We start from the raw sequence: 18154 nt of genomic DNA, 5'->3' as shown, positions 1-18154 counted from the left end.
GCAGGTATCCTTCAACTTATTTTGCCAGACATTGAACTAAATGAACAGAAATTTCAAACTTTGAAACTTAGTAATTTAGTTTCTGTACTCATCGACTGAATTTTACTGTGCTTGTTCATGGTTTTTGCAGCACTCTCAGACCAAACACACAATATGTATATGTATACACACTGTATGTATACTATATGTAGTGTAGTAAAGATCAAATATGCAGTGTATATATATATACACACACTATACGTATGTACTCTGTGTGTGTATGTGTATATGTATGTCTATATATAATTATTTTTTTTTCCTAAACCAGTTCTGGCTTCTTCCCTAGCTTTCCACTTTTATCTCTTTCCACCATTTCCCGCTTGCCAAACCCCCCTTAGGGGAGTGAATCATTCTTTCTAACAGTGGTAACAAGTACTAATCGCAAGGCTCTGAATGTTCCCGGTGTTATGGGAAAATTGCCAAAATAGGATTAGGATGGTAAATCTAGTTTCATATTTCCATAGCTCATGTAGCTTTTCTGTTATAAAGATAGCTTAATAAACTATTATAAGAAATAAATTGTGCAACATTATAATGACTCTGCTTTCCCGAGATGACTTTTGTTTATATTGCCCTGATGCGATGTAGCTCTCCTGCTCTTTGATGCTACTGAACTTCCGGAACCTTCTACCGAAATGAAGGCTGTGGGAAATGCGTGATTGCCATCTTGTGGCACCAAATGTTTCTGGCAAGCATCTGTGCAGTCCTAGCAGCCTCCATCCTTTCTGAGTAGCAACAACTACCGAGATCCCCCTTCGGTTCCCAGAAAATCCGGTTTTACTCTTTTGGACCAAAATTTCCAAGCTAGGTTACTTTATCTACATAGGAGAATCATACAGTTGAAGTTCTTGGATGGACTCCAGCCTCGTTCAACCTCACTGTATCCCGTTGGGGTCACAAAGTTGTGATCTTTGGAGAAAAAGATCACATTTTAAAAACTGCCTCAAGTGCAGGGTACCCAACTTCCCTTGTGATTTACGTGGGTGAGAGAAACTCACCTTATATACAGATCCACAAATTATATACAGATCCGCAAATCTGTTATTTAGTGTAACTGAACTAGCAAAATCTGTTCAAAATTTTGTTATCCGTCCACTTAAAAGGACTTTGGACATCTTAGGCCAAAGTATCAATAATAAAGTGATTAAAGCTCACATAAAGCTTTCTGGTATCTACTCCTTTCTCTTGTGTTATGCTTACCCTGCCTATGCCCCTGGAGATCCAAAGGGCAACAAGGGGCAGGAGAGGTCTACTTCTCCAAAAAAAAGATGGGTAGGTGGTTATAGCAAGTTGCCCGTGTTGTGTTCTTCACCAGGAAGAACACACTTGATGGTGAAGGTTTCTTTCTGGGCTCTTAGCTTCACTTAGGGTTGCTTTTGTTCATTTGCTACCACTTTCCAATTACTGGCTGTTCATTCACTGGCCAGCAATTTTGCATTGTCTCCAAGTTTTACCGTAAGTGGTTTGTTTTACATGTCCTGGATTCTGCTCCGTGTTCTCTTTGTTATCCCTAAACCCACTGTTATCTAGTTCACAAGGTTGGATTCCTGTAGTGAGTGCTACTTGGCCACTGTGATCGGTGTATATCTCAGTGTCTCTGGATTTTCAAGGCCTTCGCTATCATCATTTGCTTGTACTTTTGGGGCCCCTCATACAATCCTGGTTTTGCCAACAATTTTCAAGATGTGCCTTCCTGATAAAATCACTGATGTTATATTAACACAACCTAGTCGTGTATATCCTGGTTCTTGAGTTGTTGAACTCTAAATAATCGTCTCTCAGCTCTCAATAATGGTCTCTCAGCAGACAGGTACATATACAGTGCTTTGGTGACCAGTTACCGTGAACGCCTATTGTGCCAGTAGCACTGGTACGTTACCAAGATTGCTTTACAACACTGCTGTCTTACAGATTAGTCAGCAACTATATTTTGTGTCTGGAAACAAAGGATAGCCACATGAAAAATAAGGGACAGTACTTTCTTTAAAAGGATATTCTAAGGGAAAAGCAATTTTCTTAACACAGTGTTTTTGCCCAAGACTTCTCAAGCTTTCTCACCCATGATCACATTTGACAAAGCAAGACACTTTGTTCCATATAGCCAGTATTTAGCCCCTTACATGAGTAAAATTATGTGCAGATATCAAACAGCTGAATATATGGGGTAGTGGTACTTGCATTTCTTCTACTACTTAGACTACAGCCATGAGGAAATACATTTCAAATGTATCTCATTGCATTGCATTGGCACTTGAATTCTTTCTGTGATACCATTTTTCATAAAGTTGCTGTATAAATGGAATCTTTTTTGTCTGAGATCAAGTTCTGCATCTCAATCAGCAACATGGCTTGTGGAAAATTACCAACCTTCAGCAGAATAAAACAGCTTCAGTCACACCTTATCTCTCTCAAAATGTTGAGCGTGAGTCAACAATGTGTACTTACAGTGATGTTGGCTAACTGGACCTGCAGGTTGATAGCAATGAACTGTTTGGCACCTGTGAGGCCACATCTGGAATATTTTGTCCATTTTATCCCCCAGAGTAAGGGAGAGACATTGACAAACCTGAGTGAGTTCAGCAGAAAGGTGCTTAGGGGGCCGGAGCACATGCTGTGTGAGGAGGAGCTGGGTGAACTGGGTTTGCTTCACCTGGAAAGAGAGGGCTTTGTGGGATCTAACTGCAGACCTGAAGTGGGCTTTGAGAGAAGACAGAGTCAGGCTGTTCTCAGAGATGCACAGTTAAATGGCTGGAAAAATTCAGGAATAGTGCATAGGGGCCTGATGTGGAAAGGTTGCTTGAATGAAGAAAAAGAGAGCAAGAGAAACAAATACCTAGAAAAACTTTCTGTGTGATCTTTTGGGATTTCTGTTACTGTTTTGAAATAGGGAAATATAGCTCTTGATGCTCTGATAAATGCACATAGATGACTATGCAAAGCAAATGGGCTGCAAATTACTTGTCAAGGGGAAAAAGCTTAAACTTTTCTTCATACAAAGAACTTCAGGTGAGATTCTCATCGGAAAAGTAACTGAACTGGCATTGTGGGCACCCAGATTTGTTATGCCCCAGTAGTTTCCACAGAGATATAAGACCATTTGGGTTTTACTGTGAGGCTGGCCATTGTTCCTTTATAATTTAGAACTGTGAAAAAAAAAAATACTCTGCCAGCTGCATATTGTGTCAGCTTTCCACAGAGCACATGAATTGTATTCAAATGGTGGATGGAGAACATTTTGAGTAATTTTGTCAGGTACAGACAATCCCCTGCAATATTCAGATTGCTCTTAACGTTCACAAAAATTAAGGGGATTTAAAAGCATTCTGTTTGAAGGGAAGTGTGCACCTTACATGATCAGGCACAGCTCTGGACTGACATTTCAAGAGTATGTGTATTTATTATACAAATATCTACTGGGGAAAACACGATGTTTTCTTTTCTCTGAACAGAACAGAAACTCAAAGTATTCTGTTTTCTGGCATGTTTCAAAATACATAACAATGTTGTAAATCAAGTTTCAGCTTATTTAAAATAAGTAGAGAACCCGAGGGTTAACGTTGTTTCTTATTGAATCACAGTCCGGCAATCTCTGATGTCAGGGTGAGCAGCCTGCACTGTTACTCTGTTGAGAAGAAGGGCTCACTTCTCACTTCAGTGTCTCGCTTAAGTTATATGAAGTCCAAATAAGAATAGTATGAAAAGTAATACTACAATAGTTACATTATTGTGTAAAGTAGAATTGTTAACATTATGTCCAGAAATGAGTAGTTAATAACTTTAACAAAGGAATTCTGAGCTTTGTGAATATAGATTTTAAGCGTGGGAAATTCCCATTCTTCTACTCCTAAGAGTCTGTAAAAACGTAATGAAACCTGAAAATACATCTGTATGAAAGCATCAGATTTTTCAAATATTCATTGATTTAACTAACATTTTCTTAAAACCTCTGTTGCAGCTTATTGTAAGTTTGAAAAGGAACAGTTTATTTTCTTTGTAGGTTTGCAACAGAGAGCACCTGTTTTGCTCATATTCTTCAGTAAAAACTGTATGTGTTCCACAAAGTGTATCAGTCAGTGAGGCCGTGTTAACAGAGGAGCAGCGCGTAGGCATTAACGATCAGTTAGGTGAGCATAGAGCACCATTAATGCTGCCCTCCCATGGTCTTCAGCAAGGTCAGCATTTCAATTATGTGATGAGTGTATATATGCATTTGTATAAAAGAAAAGCTGTAAAAGCTCAGTTACCCCTTAACCCAAGAGTTTAGCAATATTTAGAACCTCTCCAGTTACTGTTAGGAAGAGCAACTGATGAGACTACTCATCTAGCTCTTTGGTTCTTTCCTTTCCTTCTTTTTAATGTTATTTATTTATAACAAAGACGACTTCCTTCCAGTATTTTTTGTGCCCAAGCAGCCTCTCTCTGTTGCCTTGGAGAGCCACTTTGGAGGCTCTTTCTCCTGCTGTCTGTTGGCTTTTTCCTCTCTCTGATGCTTGTACATGGCTTCTCTTTGCTCTCAAATGGTAGCAGTAAATCCACCAAGCACACATGGCTTTAACTGGCTCAGTATTTGCCTTCAGTAGTACCTCCTACTCTTCCCACTTTTCCAGTGAATAAAGAGTGAAAAAGACTGCAGTTTGATTTAACATATAATTTGGTGTTACTGTGGGCAGTTGCCCAAAGAGCTGGTCTAGCAACTTGCCTCTATGTGGTGGTCCTGTCTATTGGATGAGATGTTTCTGGTTGCTGTTTGGATGAACGTCTCATTTACCATTGCAAGCAAACCATAATTTTACACTAAATACGCCTGCAGAACTTCCTTACACAGGGACTTCACAACGCTTGGGCTGGCGCAGGGAAGGGGAAGTGACAGGAAGGCAGGACTAAGAGAGAGGCGGCACCAGTCCTTTCTGGCAGCCTGCAGTCACACTGGACTGGGTTAAACGTGAAGCTGCACCTGTATGAGGCAGCTCTGTGGTGCTTAAACCGATCAACGTACTGGCTGCAAGATCTCTGCCTTCCTCCTGGCCTTGTTGAAGGTGTGCTCCCTGCCCCCTTCCCTGTGGTGGCACCAGTGCTTGCAAGATTCCTTCCTGAGATGATCAAGGACCAATGAAGAATAATTTTTGATAAGGTTAGTCTTCATGTGGATCATTGGGATCACCTTCCTCACTCTCTGTGAACCCCAGTGCCAAGACAATGAAGTAGTATGCAGAGTATGGCAGCTTGGATTTGTATTAGTTTGAACTGCCATGGAAAAACAGCCTTCTGCTTAAGCTAAGAAAAAGGGGGTTAGCACTCTCACGATTTGTGAAGTTCAGAAATGAGTGATTAGAATGAACTGCATGATTGTCTCTAATCAAAGATCTGCTCAATGATAGCCACTAACAGCATTCTGTGTAATAGGATTTTTATGGCTTATAAATTTCTTTTGCTTTTGAATTCTGTTGTTAGCGATCTCAATCACTTTAATAAAGAATGAGATCCCTTCCAAAACATTCATGCTGTCCTACAGATTGAACAGAGATTAAATCCCTGTTACTGAAAGGATGTAATATTTTATTAAATTGATTTTAGGTTTATAAAGTCATTCATGTAATCTCTCTTTATATTTGAAAGGTCTTTTCAATAGGTGTGTATGACAGATAGTGGAAAATTTCTCTTCCTACTCCATACCAATAGTCTGCAGCAGTGGGAGGTGAGAATATGCTTCTTGACTGTTTTGGTCAGGAGGTGAAATGCCAGGCTGAAATTTATCCCACATCTTGGTGAAGAAGAAAATGGTCTATCTTATGCATTTACAGAGTTTAATTTTTGAAAAATTGGAATCCTTTGCAAATGTAACTGTGGATGGGAGCCTTCACAGGAGGTGCTTCAACTTATGCTGCTTTATTTAAGCATTACAGAGATGAGGTCCTCATAATTACAAGTATGTAATTATGAAATACACTGAGCTACACAACTGCTGTGCTTACAAGCAGTTTGATTAATTGTATGTGCTATATTCAATGCAATTTTAATTGTGAAACCAACATTGAAGATTTCAATTGGAGGAACTAAAAACTTATGCGGACAATTCAGTTCTATAGCTATTGAAAAGTCATAGAAAGTAAAGAAGCTAAATTATCATCACCAGTAAAGCAGATGTTTGTGAGATAAAACTGTGATACTGTAAAAATAATAGATGTGAGAAATGTTATGTCCAGGCGTCTATATAGAGGAATACTGTATTTTTTTTATTAAGCAGGTTTTCTTTTCTGTGCATTCCTGTATACAACAGATTAGAACATTTGAAGTTTTGAAGAAAGTTCATCCAAAGAAACCTAATGCATGATACTGCCATAGCTCCAGAATTAGTGTTATAAAATCCATCATGAGTAGATTCAACCAGATAGCTGCTAGTTTAAGAGTGGTGCTGATCATGGAAAGTATTCAGCTAGATCAAACATGTAGGTATTTTATTCCTTTGGGTGAGATCCCAGGTAGTCTATAATATGAAGACACTGTTAAGGAGAAAGGCATTAGTTAGCTCTGAGAACAAGTGAGTGGAGCCTTGAAAAGGTATTGTGTGGTGAGACTGTAAAATGTTATGGTAGCCAGTTTAGTTGTGCTCTTTGCAGGGAGCATATTATCTGTATGCTCTGGAGATTAGATTATCTGCTGCTTGGGTTTTTTCCTAGCACTAAAGAGGGTTTTTCTGCTCTAAAAATGTTATTTGTGGATTAAACCCTTTGTTTTGTGACTTAATTATGATTTTTTGCAGATTTATGTCAAGAGTATGGGTGGTTTTACACATCAGAGGCTTATGCAGTGGGTTCAGGTTATGAAATTTTGGGTAGCAATGCTGGATGAAGATATTCCCCATTTTTATACCTCTCATAACTCCATCTATGCTTAGTGGTAAGCAAACTTTTTAGCTGACATTTAAGGTCAGCTGTCAAGACCGCCTCTTGAATTTTCTGTTGTGAGAAGGGAGGTGCATGGAACAGATGAAGAGGATTAAAGAGAAAAGTCTTGTTAGGGAAGCATCCCTGCACGTCGTCATACTGAATCAAGAGGTAGTTAAAGTATACACATAGACAGATAGTATGGGAACAGCTAATGAACTTTAAATTCACACCTGCTTTCTATGTATTAACTTTCTGATGTACCCAGTTGCTCAGATTTTATTTGCACTGGGCCTGCATCTACTGCTACCAGAAACATTGCACCAAGCCAAGTTTGCAATAGCTAACCAGAACCGGATCACTGTTTTCACTGCCCCTCTGGTTACTCTTCAGGATTGAGGTCACAGTAGGATTGGGATCTCAAACATTACTCATGAGTGCCTTGTCAAAAAAATTGAGGATGCAGATGATACAGCAGTGCTCCAGTTTTAACTATGAATGCTGTAGCTTTTCAGCCTCTTAAAATGACTACATTAAAGTGTCAGAAACCTTAGAGTGGAATGATTGTGTAATGTCTCATAACAGCATTTTGCTTCGTAATAGCATTTCAAATGCCTTCTTACATCTTTCCTACCCCCGCTTTAATTTTCTGCTTAATAAACACAGTCAGTATGGTTTTGTTTGTTCAGAAGTGCCAGATGTAGATTTTTGGCAAAATTCACCCTGTAAGGGAGAAACTGTTATTTAAATTATTTTACACTTTTCATAGTGTTAATTCTCACTGGTGCTTGTGTAACTAATGCATACTTATACTAGGAAGTACCTAAACCAGATATAAATACAAGTGTGCACTTTTGTATGCTCTCAAGTTGGATGCTTAAATGCCGTGTAAACATGTGTCTGTGCATCTCTAGGAATTCAGTATTGGACCAACGTAGTATTTTACATGTTCCAAATAAGTCCTTGTATCTAACTAACTACAGTCTCACTGGATTTAAGGATTCCGTGCACATAAAAAATTAGAAATTAATTTGTTGAAAGTTTTAATAAATAGATTTCTGTCTGTTCGCCTATTTGTAATGCATGCAAAAACATTATTTCAAAGTAGAATATTGTTAGTTGCTACATGTTCATATGTAGCATGTAAAAAAATTCAATACATGGTACAGACTATAATTTTGTTCAATAGCTAACATTTCTCCTGAATAAGGAGTTGGGGCTTGATTTTATGTCTCTGTTTTCAGGCAAGTGAGCTTTTAGCGTACTTAGGTATTTGCTGGACTGAAGCCTAAGGCTCCATATTAGGTCTTCATGCATAGGTTTTTGAACATATATAAATCCTTCCTGGATTAGACAATATGATATCTCAAAATCAGAAGATCTCCAATTTATTTCAGTTATTAGCTGTATTTAATCAATACAGCTCTAGTTAAAGTGTTTTCTTTAAACTTCATGTTAAAAATGCGATGCAGTGTCTCTGTGGTCTTGTCAACTGCCGGTATTCTCTAATGAAACGTTGGAGAACTGGGTTTTAATCCTTGCTTGCTTAGCTGAAAGTGGAATATTCACATTTAAAAAAAAAAAAAGTCAATAAATGTTTGTACTATCACAGCATAGAAAAAAAAATTAGCCTTTGTGATGTGATAGGGGATGAACAGGTCAGTCTAAGGAGGTTGGTCAATTAAATATTTGGATGAAAGTCTTCCAAAAAAGAGTATGTGTACACTTTTTCGCTATTTCTGCTGAATCTTTGTGATTTTTTCTTTCAACATCAGATCTCATTGCTCACTTTGCCAGCCTGTCTGCAAAACCAGCAAACAAGCTGATTCTCAAAGCCAAGCGGCACCCTTTGGCTATAAGCATAAGTGATGGGGCAGCCGAGACACAGCAACAGGACAGTTGGTGGCTCACCAGCTAGAATCGTTCTTTGTCCCACAACTGTAGAGGCTCTGTGATGCCCTAATGTACCAAAGGTGTGAAAACAATTTTAAGGAACAGCTTTTGCCCTCTGCTTTGGACATACTAACAGTCTGTGTATCCCGCTTCTTATTTGCATGGGGCACAAGGTATTCGTTTGCACTTCTGAAGCTGTTTAGTCCCTTCTGTAACCAGCGCTGCTCGTTCACTATCAAGGTGGGGCTCCTGCCTCTCAGCACCCACTGCTCACGTATAAATTTTTATACCAGCCTGGAAGGTGTTCCCAGAAATGTTGATGCAGCTACTTTGTTATCCCTCCTCAAAGCTTCCCAAAGGCCGATGTTCTTCTGCAGGGGCTCCAAAGCTTGGCAGTGGTTATATGGTGGTTGGTTGAGACTCCTGGCTGTTGACCGTGTGATTTGGTCTCACTGATTCCCAGTTCCATTTCCCTCTATATTTATGGTAACATTTCTAATCTCTTATCTTGTACTTAGCTTACAAGCTTTTTGTAACTGAGACTGTTAATTATTTTATGTTTTCACACTATGTATTGATTTAATAACTTAGATCTGTAGGTGTTGCTGTAAAGTGTATCTGAATAGTTATTTAAATATACTTGAGAAGACCTTGAATTAGAGCCTCTTTATGTCCTTAGGTAGTTGTTACTTTCTAGAGAAGTATTCAAAGTTGCTTTCAGATGGGGAGCTAGGAAAGAGTTTAACTCTTCCTGTGCTGGACTATCATAGCACATAGTTTCTTAAAACGTGTTTAACGGCACTTTGCATGGTAAATTTTCTGGTTGCAGCAATCAAGAATAGATTAGACTGGATTTACAGTGCCAGTACTTGAATGGTGTCATTGGAAGTGTCTGGATAACTTAGTGGCTGAAAGGTACATCTCCTGGCTCCCAGTATCTGTGATACTCAGTGCTCTATTTTTTTAAAAATACAAATGGAAGTGAGCTTCTCCATATGGATTCTCTTAATCTCTGCTATATGTGAAAGAATGGTTTCTCCAAAGCCTGTTACAATAGATGTGTTCCCAGTGAAGGTGAACATTCCTGAGTCTTCTGTATCTCGTTTTTTCAGATTAATCGTGCCCCAAGCTTTGGAACTGATCAAAAAATAGACTATGATGTAAAAAAAGGTGTTCTGCTAAATGCATTAAAGCTTCTCAACATACGGTAAACTTGTCCTCTTTTCTTCAGTCTAGCTCTCTTTCTGTTGCTTTGTTTTGGGTTTTTTTTTGTGTTTTTTGTTGTTGTTGGTTTTTTTTTAAATTTAAACTGGACTAGGAGAAAATGAAGACCTTATTTTTCCACCTTCATATTTCCAAAATGTAAATGTTTCCCTTCCTGTCAGTTTTGCTATTGAAATTAACCCAAATTTAATTTTTCTTCTTGCTCATGTGCTTGCAAAAAATGAGTGGTAATAGTAACTTTAGTACTTTTTTTTCTTTTTTTTTTTTTTTTTTTTAAAATGATTTCTCAAACAGGTCTCAAAGTGGGGATATGAGTGCAGTTATGGGCATGTGGCCACACAGGAAATTTGCTTTGGCCATAGTTTCACATACAGTCAAAAGCCATACCCCTCTATAGGAAAACTTTGTAGTTGGGATATGTTGGAGAAAATCTACACTTCAGGAAAATAGATACAACCATGTTTATACATTAAATTATAGTACAGAGTCATTACAGTACACCCTGAAGTGTGAAAATATTGTAGCCATAAAAAATAATATTTTAAAAAATTCTTAATGAGTGTTTCAATTCTAATTTTATATCATAAACCGCACATGACTGTCTGAAAAACACAGATGGCATGCTTGAGATGAAAGTGCATCTCATATCAGCTGCATTAGATTGACATATCTTAATATCATCTGTGTTTCAGGACAAGTGATAAAAGGAGAAATTTAGCTCAGCAGAAGGCTGAGGCTCAAAAAAGACTGTATGGTCATGGTTCAATGAAAAAACTGTTGCCAGGTTCCTCAGACTGGGAGAAGCAGCGCCACACACTGGAAAGGAGAAAAGAAGAACTGGTAGGAAGGAAAAAATGTGCTGTTTCTTGCCCATGGCTTATGCTTTCTTTGTTTTAATTGTCTTATTTTCTTGATTTGTAGAAGGAAAGACTTGCACAAGTACGTAAACAGATTTCCAAAGAGGAGCATGAAAACAGACACATGGGGAACTACAGGTAACAATTTTTGACTTTACTAGTAGGAAGTATTAAATGCATTCTTTAGGAATAATGGAAACAAGTATTTGTGGTAGAGGACAATTTTCTGCCAAAAACGTGTAGGCTTTTATAGAAAATATATACTTGTACACCACGTAGTAATTTTTTTTTTTCAGATAGTTCTTTTTTGGATTCCAAATTTCTGCATTCACTTAGGAATTTATATGACATGAATCACTCTAGTTGTTTGTGCAAGACGTTTGCTTGAAAGACATGATTGTTCACATTCAGTGTACCAAGAACCATGACTGTCATTATGGACCTGTTCTATAATCACATATGATGATTCTTATCTCGGCGGGGGAGGGAGGGGCAATATAGGGGTGTGAGTATTGCCCTATAAAAAAATCAAATCTCAGTATTCCCCTACAAAAAAAAAGCAAATCTCAATGTTATCTATGAGGCTTGCCATAAGTTCAGAAACTTTATTGGTGCTTCCATCATTTTTGATAGAATGGCATTTGAAATACTGTATTTGTGTTTCTGCACTTTGATTTTGGATCTTAGTAGGCTTAAACGTAAGTATCTTCAGGTTCCTTGGTAAAATATGTTCAAAAGAAAGTTTTAACTTGTTGGTTACAATAGGCATTGGCCAGAAAACAAGATTTTTGTTTTATGATGTTTTTATTATTATTATTTCTTGATATTTGCTTCAATAAGAAGTGAAAACAAGGCCTGTGAATATTTGGCAAAAGAGAGTGCAGTACGGCTAGGAAGAGGTCAAAATCATAAAGAGAATGGGAGATATAAAGAGAATGTCCCTTTATGACATTGATCCAGGATGTAGGAGGTCTGGGTTCCCATCTTTTATTCTGTACTAGTCAGAATGCCTTTACTGCTGCTCTTCATGTCTGCTTTTCTGAGCAGATGTTCTATAAGTCCCAGTAAAGTTCTCATTTAAACAGATAGATGTTTCTGTGAAATTTTCATTTTTGACAAATTAACATTTTGCTTACCAAGAGTCTTTCTTTGTAACATTCCCAGCTTTAATTACATCCTTTCTTGACATATGTGGAGCTGAACTAGTACATCAACAAAACCCAACAGTGAAGCAGTTATCTTCATGCTACTTAGACTGTAAGAAAGAGAAACATCATGATGCTGCAATACCTTTTGCTTTTTTGATAACTTTAAAGTCTAACTGTTTAACTGATCACACTGTAGGTTGCTTATTCAGTTCTTGACTGAAAATGAGTCAAATGTTCTCTTTATTTAGCTTTTTGGTTAATGTAAATCAATAAAAATAAAAAAAAAATTTTTCCTCAGGAAAAAGTGAAGTGTCATTTCATGAGGAATGTGCACATGTAAAAGGGCAGAACAGCTGTGTGTTTTCTTATTACCATGTGTTTGCAAAAAGGCTGAAGAGTCAGCAGAGCCTGAGAAGTAAAGGAATCTTGGCTAGAGATGCAGAGGAATTTTGTCTGAGCATTATGCAGTATTTTCCCCTTGTGATGTTCTCTTGCAGAGCAGGACTAGCTTCTGTCACGCATTGCCACAGAATCATGGAAATTTGGTGTGCTAGTAGTGCTGCATGGATTAATATTGCTTTCTGCATAAAAACCCAGAGAAACCTCAATCAACCTCAGCAGGCTTTGATTTAATCCGTGTATGTCCTCCTTGTTGCGACCTTCCAGTACTTAAAGGGGGCCTACAGGAAAGATGGGGAGAATCTTTTTAGCAAGGCCTGTTGTGACAGGACAAGGAGCAATGGATTTAAACTAAAGAAGAATAGATTTAGACTAGACATTAGAAAGAATTTTTTTACACTGAGGGTGGTCAAGCACTGGCACAGGTTGCCCAGAGAGGCGGTGGAGGCCCCATCCCTGGCAACATCCCAGGCCAGGCTGGACGGGGCTCTGAGCACCCTGGGCTGGTTAAAGCTGTCCCTGCTCGCTGCAGGGGCTGGGCTGGATGGCCTCTAAAGGTCCCTTCCAACCCAAAGCATTCTATGATTCTATGTCAGTTCAGCCGTTGGCTTAGTCAAGTGTCTGTCTGCAAGCACAACCAGCCCGCTGATTCCAGTAGGAGTCCTGGGGTGGTCAAAGTAGGAGCCATGCTTTCAAGTGTTTGTGAATTCATGAGGAACTGGAAGGGGTGTATATGACTTTGAAGTGGCCTTTAGCTGCAGTGTATTTCTACATGTATTAAAATGAATATCCTTTCTTTAAAGTATTGTTCTATGGCACTTTTTCAGTGGTAGAATCAACACCGTTAAAAAGTGCTGACTGCAACTAGATTAGAGCTCCTACAGGTATTTTATGCAAACTGGAACCATCTTCAGTCTGCTGTAGAACTGCTCTGAGTCTAACAGGGTCATAACCATCCTTTTTTCATTGCAACAAAGTCATCATGAAAGATACCTTTTCAAGGAGGAAAAGACTGAAAAGGAAGAAGGAGAAAGAACCTTGTAAAAAGTTCACAAAAGATCCACAAAAACAGAGAAGTCGCATAATGCCAGTTACTATATAAATGGTACCTATGCTTTGCACAGTGCAAGCAGAATTAACTTATGGATTATTCTTTACAATACGTTAGAAATTAATCTTCCACCTTCATCATTTCTGGCTGTGTTTCAGGCATTCATGATAAATGGATTGGAGTGGTTTTCTTCAAAGCCCATTGTTGCTTGATGAGCATGAATAAATCACCAAGTCCTGCTTCTCATATTGTCATAATCTCCTTACCTGTGATTTTAGAGAATAATGGCACAGCTGCTGTAACGGAAAATCAGAGTCACCCTGTACCTTTGTGTACCAGAAAATTTTTTTTCTTATAGTATCTATTTCTTCCTGTTCATTATTTTGGAGGATTTAGCATTCAAGTGCAGTACATATTCAATCTTTAATTTACATCATGCCCATTAACTCAAAGAATTGTTCAGATTTTCACTGTTTTTTGTCCTTTTATTGCTAATACAAATTATTTTGTGGCTCTGAATTTTACGTGCAATATTTTGTTAATATTTCATGAATCATTCATACCTGCATGCATCACTCACACCCACTGAAGTTTCAGAGTACTGCAAAAATGAGTTTTGGTATATCTCTGGAATGACCTGCATGGTATTTCTTTTGACTGGCTAATTGCTGGTTTAAACATGAATGTGTTCACTGAGCTAAAATTAGATTTAGAGAGCGACGTTCAGAGTATACGTTTTATGATATGATATTATATAATTATTATAGGTGGGATGCATATGCATTATAGAAGAGACTGTGAATTAGCTGCGTTACTTTTGTTCCTAGTGTGATAAGTAGCTCAGCTTCTATCTTAAACTCAACTTTTTTTTTTCCCTATTTTAGGCGAATTTACCCTCCTGATGATAAGACGTTACTTGAAAAGTATGAGAGCTTGTTGGCCGCTGCTTTCCAGACGTTTCTTGCTGGGAGAGCAGCTTCACTTCAGCGGGAAATGAATAACCCTTTAAAAAGAATGAAGGTACTGAAGCACAAGAAGTATTGGCTTTAGGAGTTACTTCGCTTCGAATTCATGACCTTGTGGATTAGTTTCACGATAATCATGTGTGATGGCTAATAAATAGCATTTGATAATGTTTCCATCATTTTATTATTATTCTTTGTGCAGCTTGTGGGCCAGATCCTTGAATCTGGATGAACTGCAGTGGACCCAGGGTGGAGACAGGCTAGATGGCTTTAAGCTACTTTACCATTTCCCTGATCCTCAGCCTTACCCCTGGCCAAACCAGAGGTTGGCAGAAACTGCTTTTGAGCTGGTAATTGCCTCCTTCTTCCTCCAGTAATGTCCCCAGCCTATTCATCCACTTGTATGGACTGGAATGACAGATAGCATAAAACCAGCTCCACTACTTTAAGGCATCCAAAAACTCTGCCTGATTGCTTACTTACGTAGTCAGAGATAAACAGTGGGAAAATGGCTACATTTAAAATAATGAACAAACGTGATTTAATTTGAAATCTGAGAAATAATTTCCCATCTTTGTAGTTGGCATCATCCCGCGGTTTTACAGGAATCCTTGTTCAACCCTTTCTTCAGACTTTTATCTTTAATAAATGTTAAGACTTGATTTTAACTTTCAATTTCATGTTGATTGCAAGCAGAGATGCATGCATCAGAAGAAATACTTCTATATCCTCCTGAGGAGGGATTCATAGTCTTGTTTCAGGAATTAGTAATCAAAGTAATTTCAAATTCCTACCAGTTGGTGCTTGAACTTTGGAAGGATAGGATATGTCCTGCTTTGAATTAATTGTAGCAAAAATCCCATTTCTAGGAGGAGGATATTTTGGATCTTCTGGAGCAATGTGAAATAGATGATGAAAAACTAATGGGAAAATGCACCAGGCAGCGAGGACCTAAGGTATTTGACTTTTAGATACCCATTCTTTATTTCACTCTGTAGAGAAGTAATCTGAGAATCTTAGTGAGGAATTTAATTAGCTGATTCTGGTGGAAGTTTTCTTCCCCAGACTGCCATTAGCTTGGTTTTTTTTTTTTTTTAAGTATGAAGAGAAGCATAACTACCATTTGTCCAACTAAATCCCATTAAAATTTTAACTGGATATGAGATCCTTCTTTTCTTCTCTAAACTATTTTGAGGAATTGTCGTGCATGGCAACAACTGTTGTACAAGAGATTGCTTGATTTCAGTGTGTGAAATGATTTTTATATCTATAGGCTATCTCAAAAGAATGCTTTCATCTTTAATCGATTAGTGCCACTAAGGAATTTTGAGATCATGGGATAAGAGGCACTATGAAAGCTTAAAGGATTAATTATGATTATGATGTATCTGTAGCTTGCTTACTTGCGACAAGAGTTGTACAGTGTATCTTGGAGCCTGTTTCATATCCAAAATCTGCTTTTAAAGTGAATGTATATTATTTTTAGCTTAATGCTTTCTGGTTGTGTGCGTAGTTCATGCAAGTCTTTGCCTTAAACACACTGCATATCTCTGTAAGCCAGTAAAGATAAATAGTTTGGGCTTGGCTAAAATAAATACGTTTCTTATATTGTGCAAACATTTTAGGTCAAATCTGCTTAGAAGTGTCTACAGTTATGTTCCTGAGCTCTGATGGATTTGTGGATGGATGCATGTAAATTTTTTTTAGTGTTTTACGTTTCTGAGAACATGGTGTACGAATCTGGGAATTTCTGTACAAAATGAATACTGACAATTGTCCTGAGCTTGCAGGGGTACTTCATATATGTGCAAGAACCCAAAGAGCTACATCTTATTACAGGCGTGCATACTGGAAAGAGGATCTGCATACCCAATCTGGTATTAAGACAGATTTGCAGGAGCCTCATTACTTTTTTTTTTTTTGTGAGCTAGTGCTTTAACAGTGGTGGATTAATTTAAAGAAGAGAAAAAAAAAATCCAGTCCACCCTGGCAACATGCTCAACCCACATTCTTCAGGGATTCTTTTTCTTGAGGTTTTGTTTTCAGTTCTTTAACATAGGGTCACTTAATTCAAGTTCAACATCTCAGTCACACTTTTCCTTTCTCCAGAAGCCCTCAGAGAGCATCTATCTGGTTCACTGTATGCACACAGACTTGATCTATACCACCTCTACACTGGCTGCATGCAAGCCATTCCCCAGCTGGAGGCCATAAACATTTACTAGGGTACTGAGCCCAAATTGAGAAACCTCTCTTGATTAGTTTTAAGATGAAGTCTGATCAAGTTATGAGAAAGACTATATGAAATGGTCTTCTTTTATAGCAGACAAATGGATTTCGTAGCTTACAAGCTGCTCTACCAGTACAATATTGTTTGCACTTACAGGAGAAAGAAAAAATTGCCTATGACCAAAATTCCCACTTTTTTTTTTCCCCCCATAAAATCAATGGCATCAAAAGGGAAGGCTGTAAACATCATCTTCCTGTAATCATAAAATCCTACAAATAAAGATCCATTAGCGTATGAAAAAAGTAATATATGCAAGATCTGATAGACAAAACAGACCTGAAGGAACAGTACTATTCATGTCATGTTACCCAACATGAAAGGTTCTTTCAGAAGGTCATAAAGTCCTGTCCTCCCTTCAAAGTCCATGGCTGGCCTGCTGGCAGAAGCTGCTGTTAGGAAGTCAGATGGTCTGCCTTGGGCGTACTCCCTTCCTTGGAAAAAGGAACAATCAGGGCTCAGGAAACTATACAGAACGGCTGGGATTGTTAGGAGAGAGATGTTTTTCTCCTCATCCTCCTCCATATATAAAAACATACATACACAGATATACGTAAACATATATATGTCTCTGAGGGGTAGAGGGGGGGGTGTGTATAAATAAGCTTTGCATGTAACAACCATTCCGCATTTGCTAGGAGTTTCAGTCTTATTTTTATTTGAACGTGATCAGGAGCTCAGAGCGGAAAACAAGTCAAGAACTTCCCAGAATGAAGGCATTTTTGCCTGCAATTAAAATATTTCTGAATTCTACTTAGATTGAGAAATACATTCGGGAACTGTCTGCTTCATTTGTAGCCTCTAGAGGGCACCTTATCCTTACAGACTGTAGGGTTCACTCGTGTTTATTACATTACACCTGTTTGTGCAGGAAAAAGAGCTAAGGAAATAAAATAACCGATATTTTATAGGAAATGAGCAATTACTTTTATTTTTATTCTTCTGATATAAAATCAGATGAGTTTAATCAAAGAAAAATGAGGTTAGCGTAAGGGGAAAATCAAGGTGATTAGAATTGCTAAGCAATCAAATATCTCTTATTTTAAGAGGTCAGTTTAAACCTAGATCTCGCTATTACTTGTCATCATTGATTTTTGTAATTTCTTTGACCTTTCTTTTTATTCTTCTTCGTTATTTGATGCGAAGTCTCGCTCAGGATGTTCTTATTGTTTAGTGTAGAATGTGTGAGGAACATGCATATGGTAAGTGGGAATGACATTTACCTTAAAGCCTCTGTGAGTTTTGATTGAAAATGTTTATTATACTGTGTGTAACTCATCAGGAATGCCTGATCAATGTATCTCCATGATGCACAGCATTTCATGAGTAGGACAGCTATTTTTGAGAAAGCAGTAAGTGTTGAGGCACCTTAATTAGTCCTTTTGGCAGGCAGATAGATATCAAAAT

General features: G+C 38.0%; 1 protein-coding gene across 1 annotated transcript in view; it reads left to right on the top strand.

Annotated features, from left to right (window-relative positions):
- Positions 1-18154, top strand: part of TTLL7 (tubulin tyrosine ligase like 7) — a 52859-nt gene that overhangs the window by 13949 nt on the left and 20756 nt on the right. The window contains exons 9-13 of the mRNA XM_075710528.1: positions 9929-10023; positions 10733-10880; positions 10962-11035; positions 14380-14515; positions 15330-15416. Coding sequence (XP_075566643.1) covers positions 9929-10023; positions 10733-10880; positions 10962-11035; positions 14380-14515; positions 15330-15416 — 540 coding nt within the window. The remainder of the gene's footprint in view (positions 1-9928; positions 10024-10732; positions 10881-10961; positions 11036-14379; positions 14516-15329; positions 15417-18154) is intronic.

This window comes from Pelecanus crispus, chromosome 5, assembly GCF_030463565.1.
Source record: "Pelecanus crispus isolate bPelCri1 chromosome 5, bPelCri1.pri, whole genome shotgun sequence".
In the NCBI taxonomy this organism is placed as follows: domain Eukaryota; kingdom Metazoa; phylum Chordata; class Aves; order Pelecaniformes; family Pelecanidae; genus Pelecanus; species Pelecanus crispus.
The sequence above is the reverse complement of the archived record's forward strand: the minus strand, read 5'-3'. Positions and strand labels throughout refer to the sequence as shown.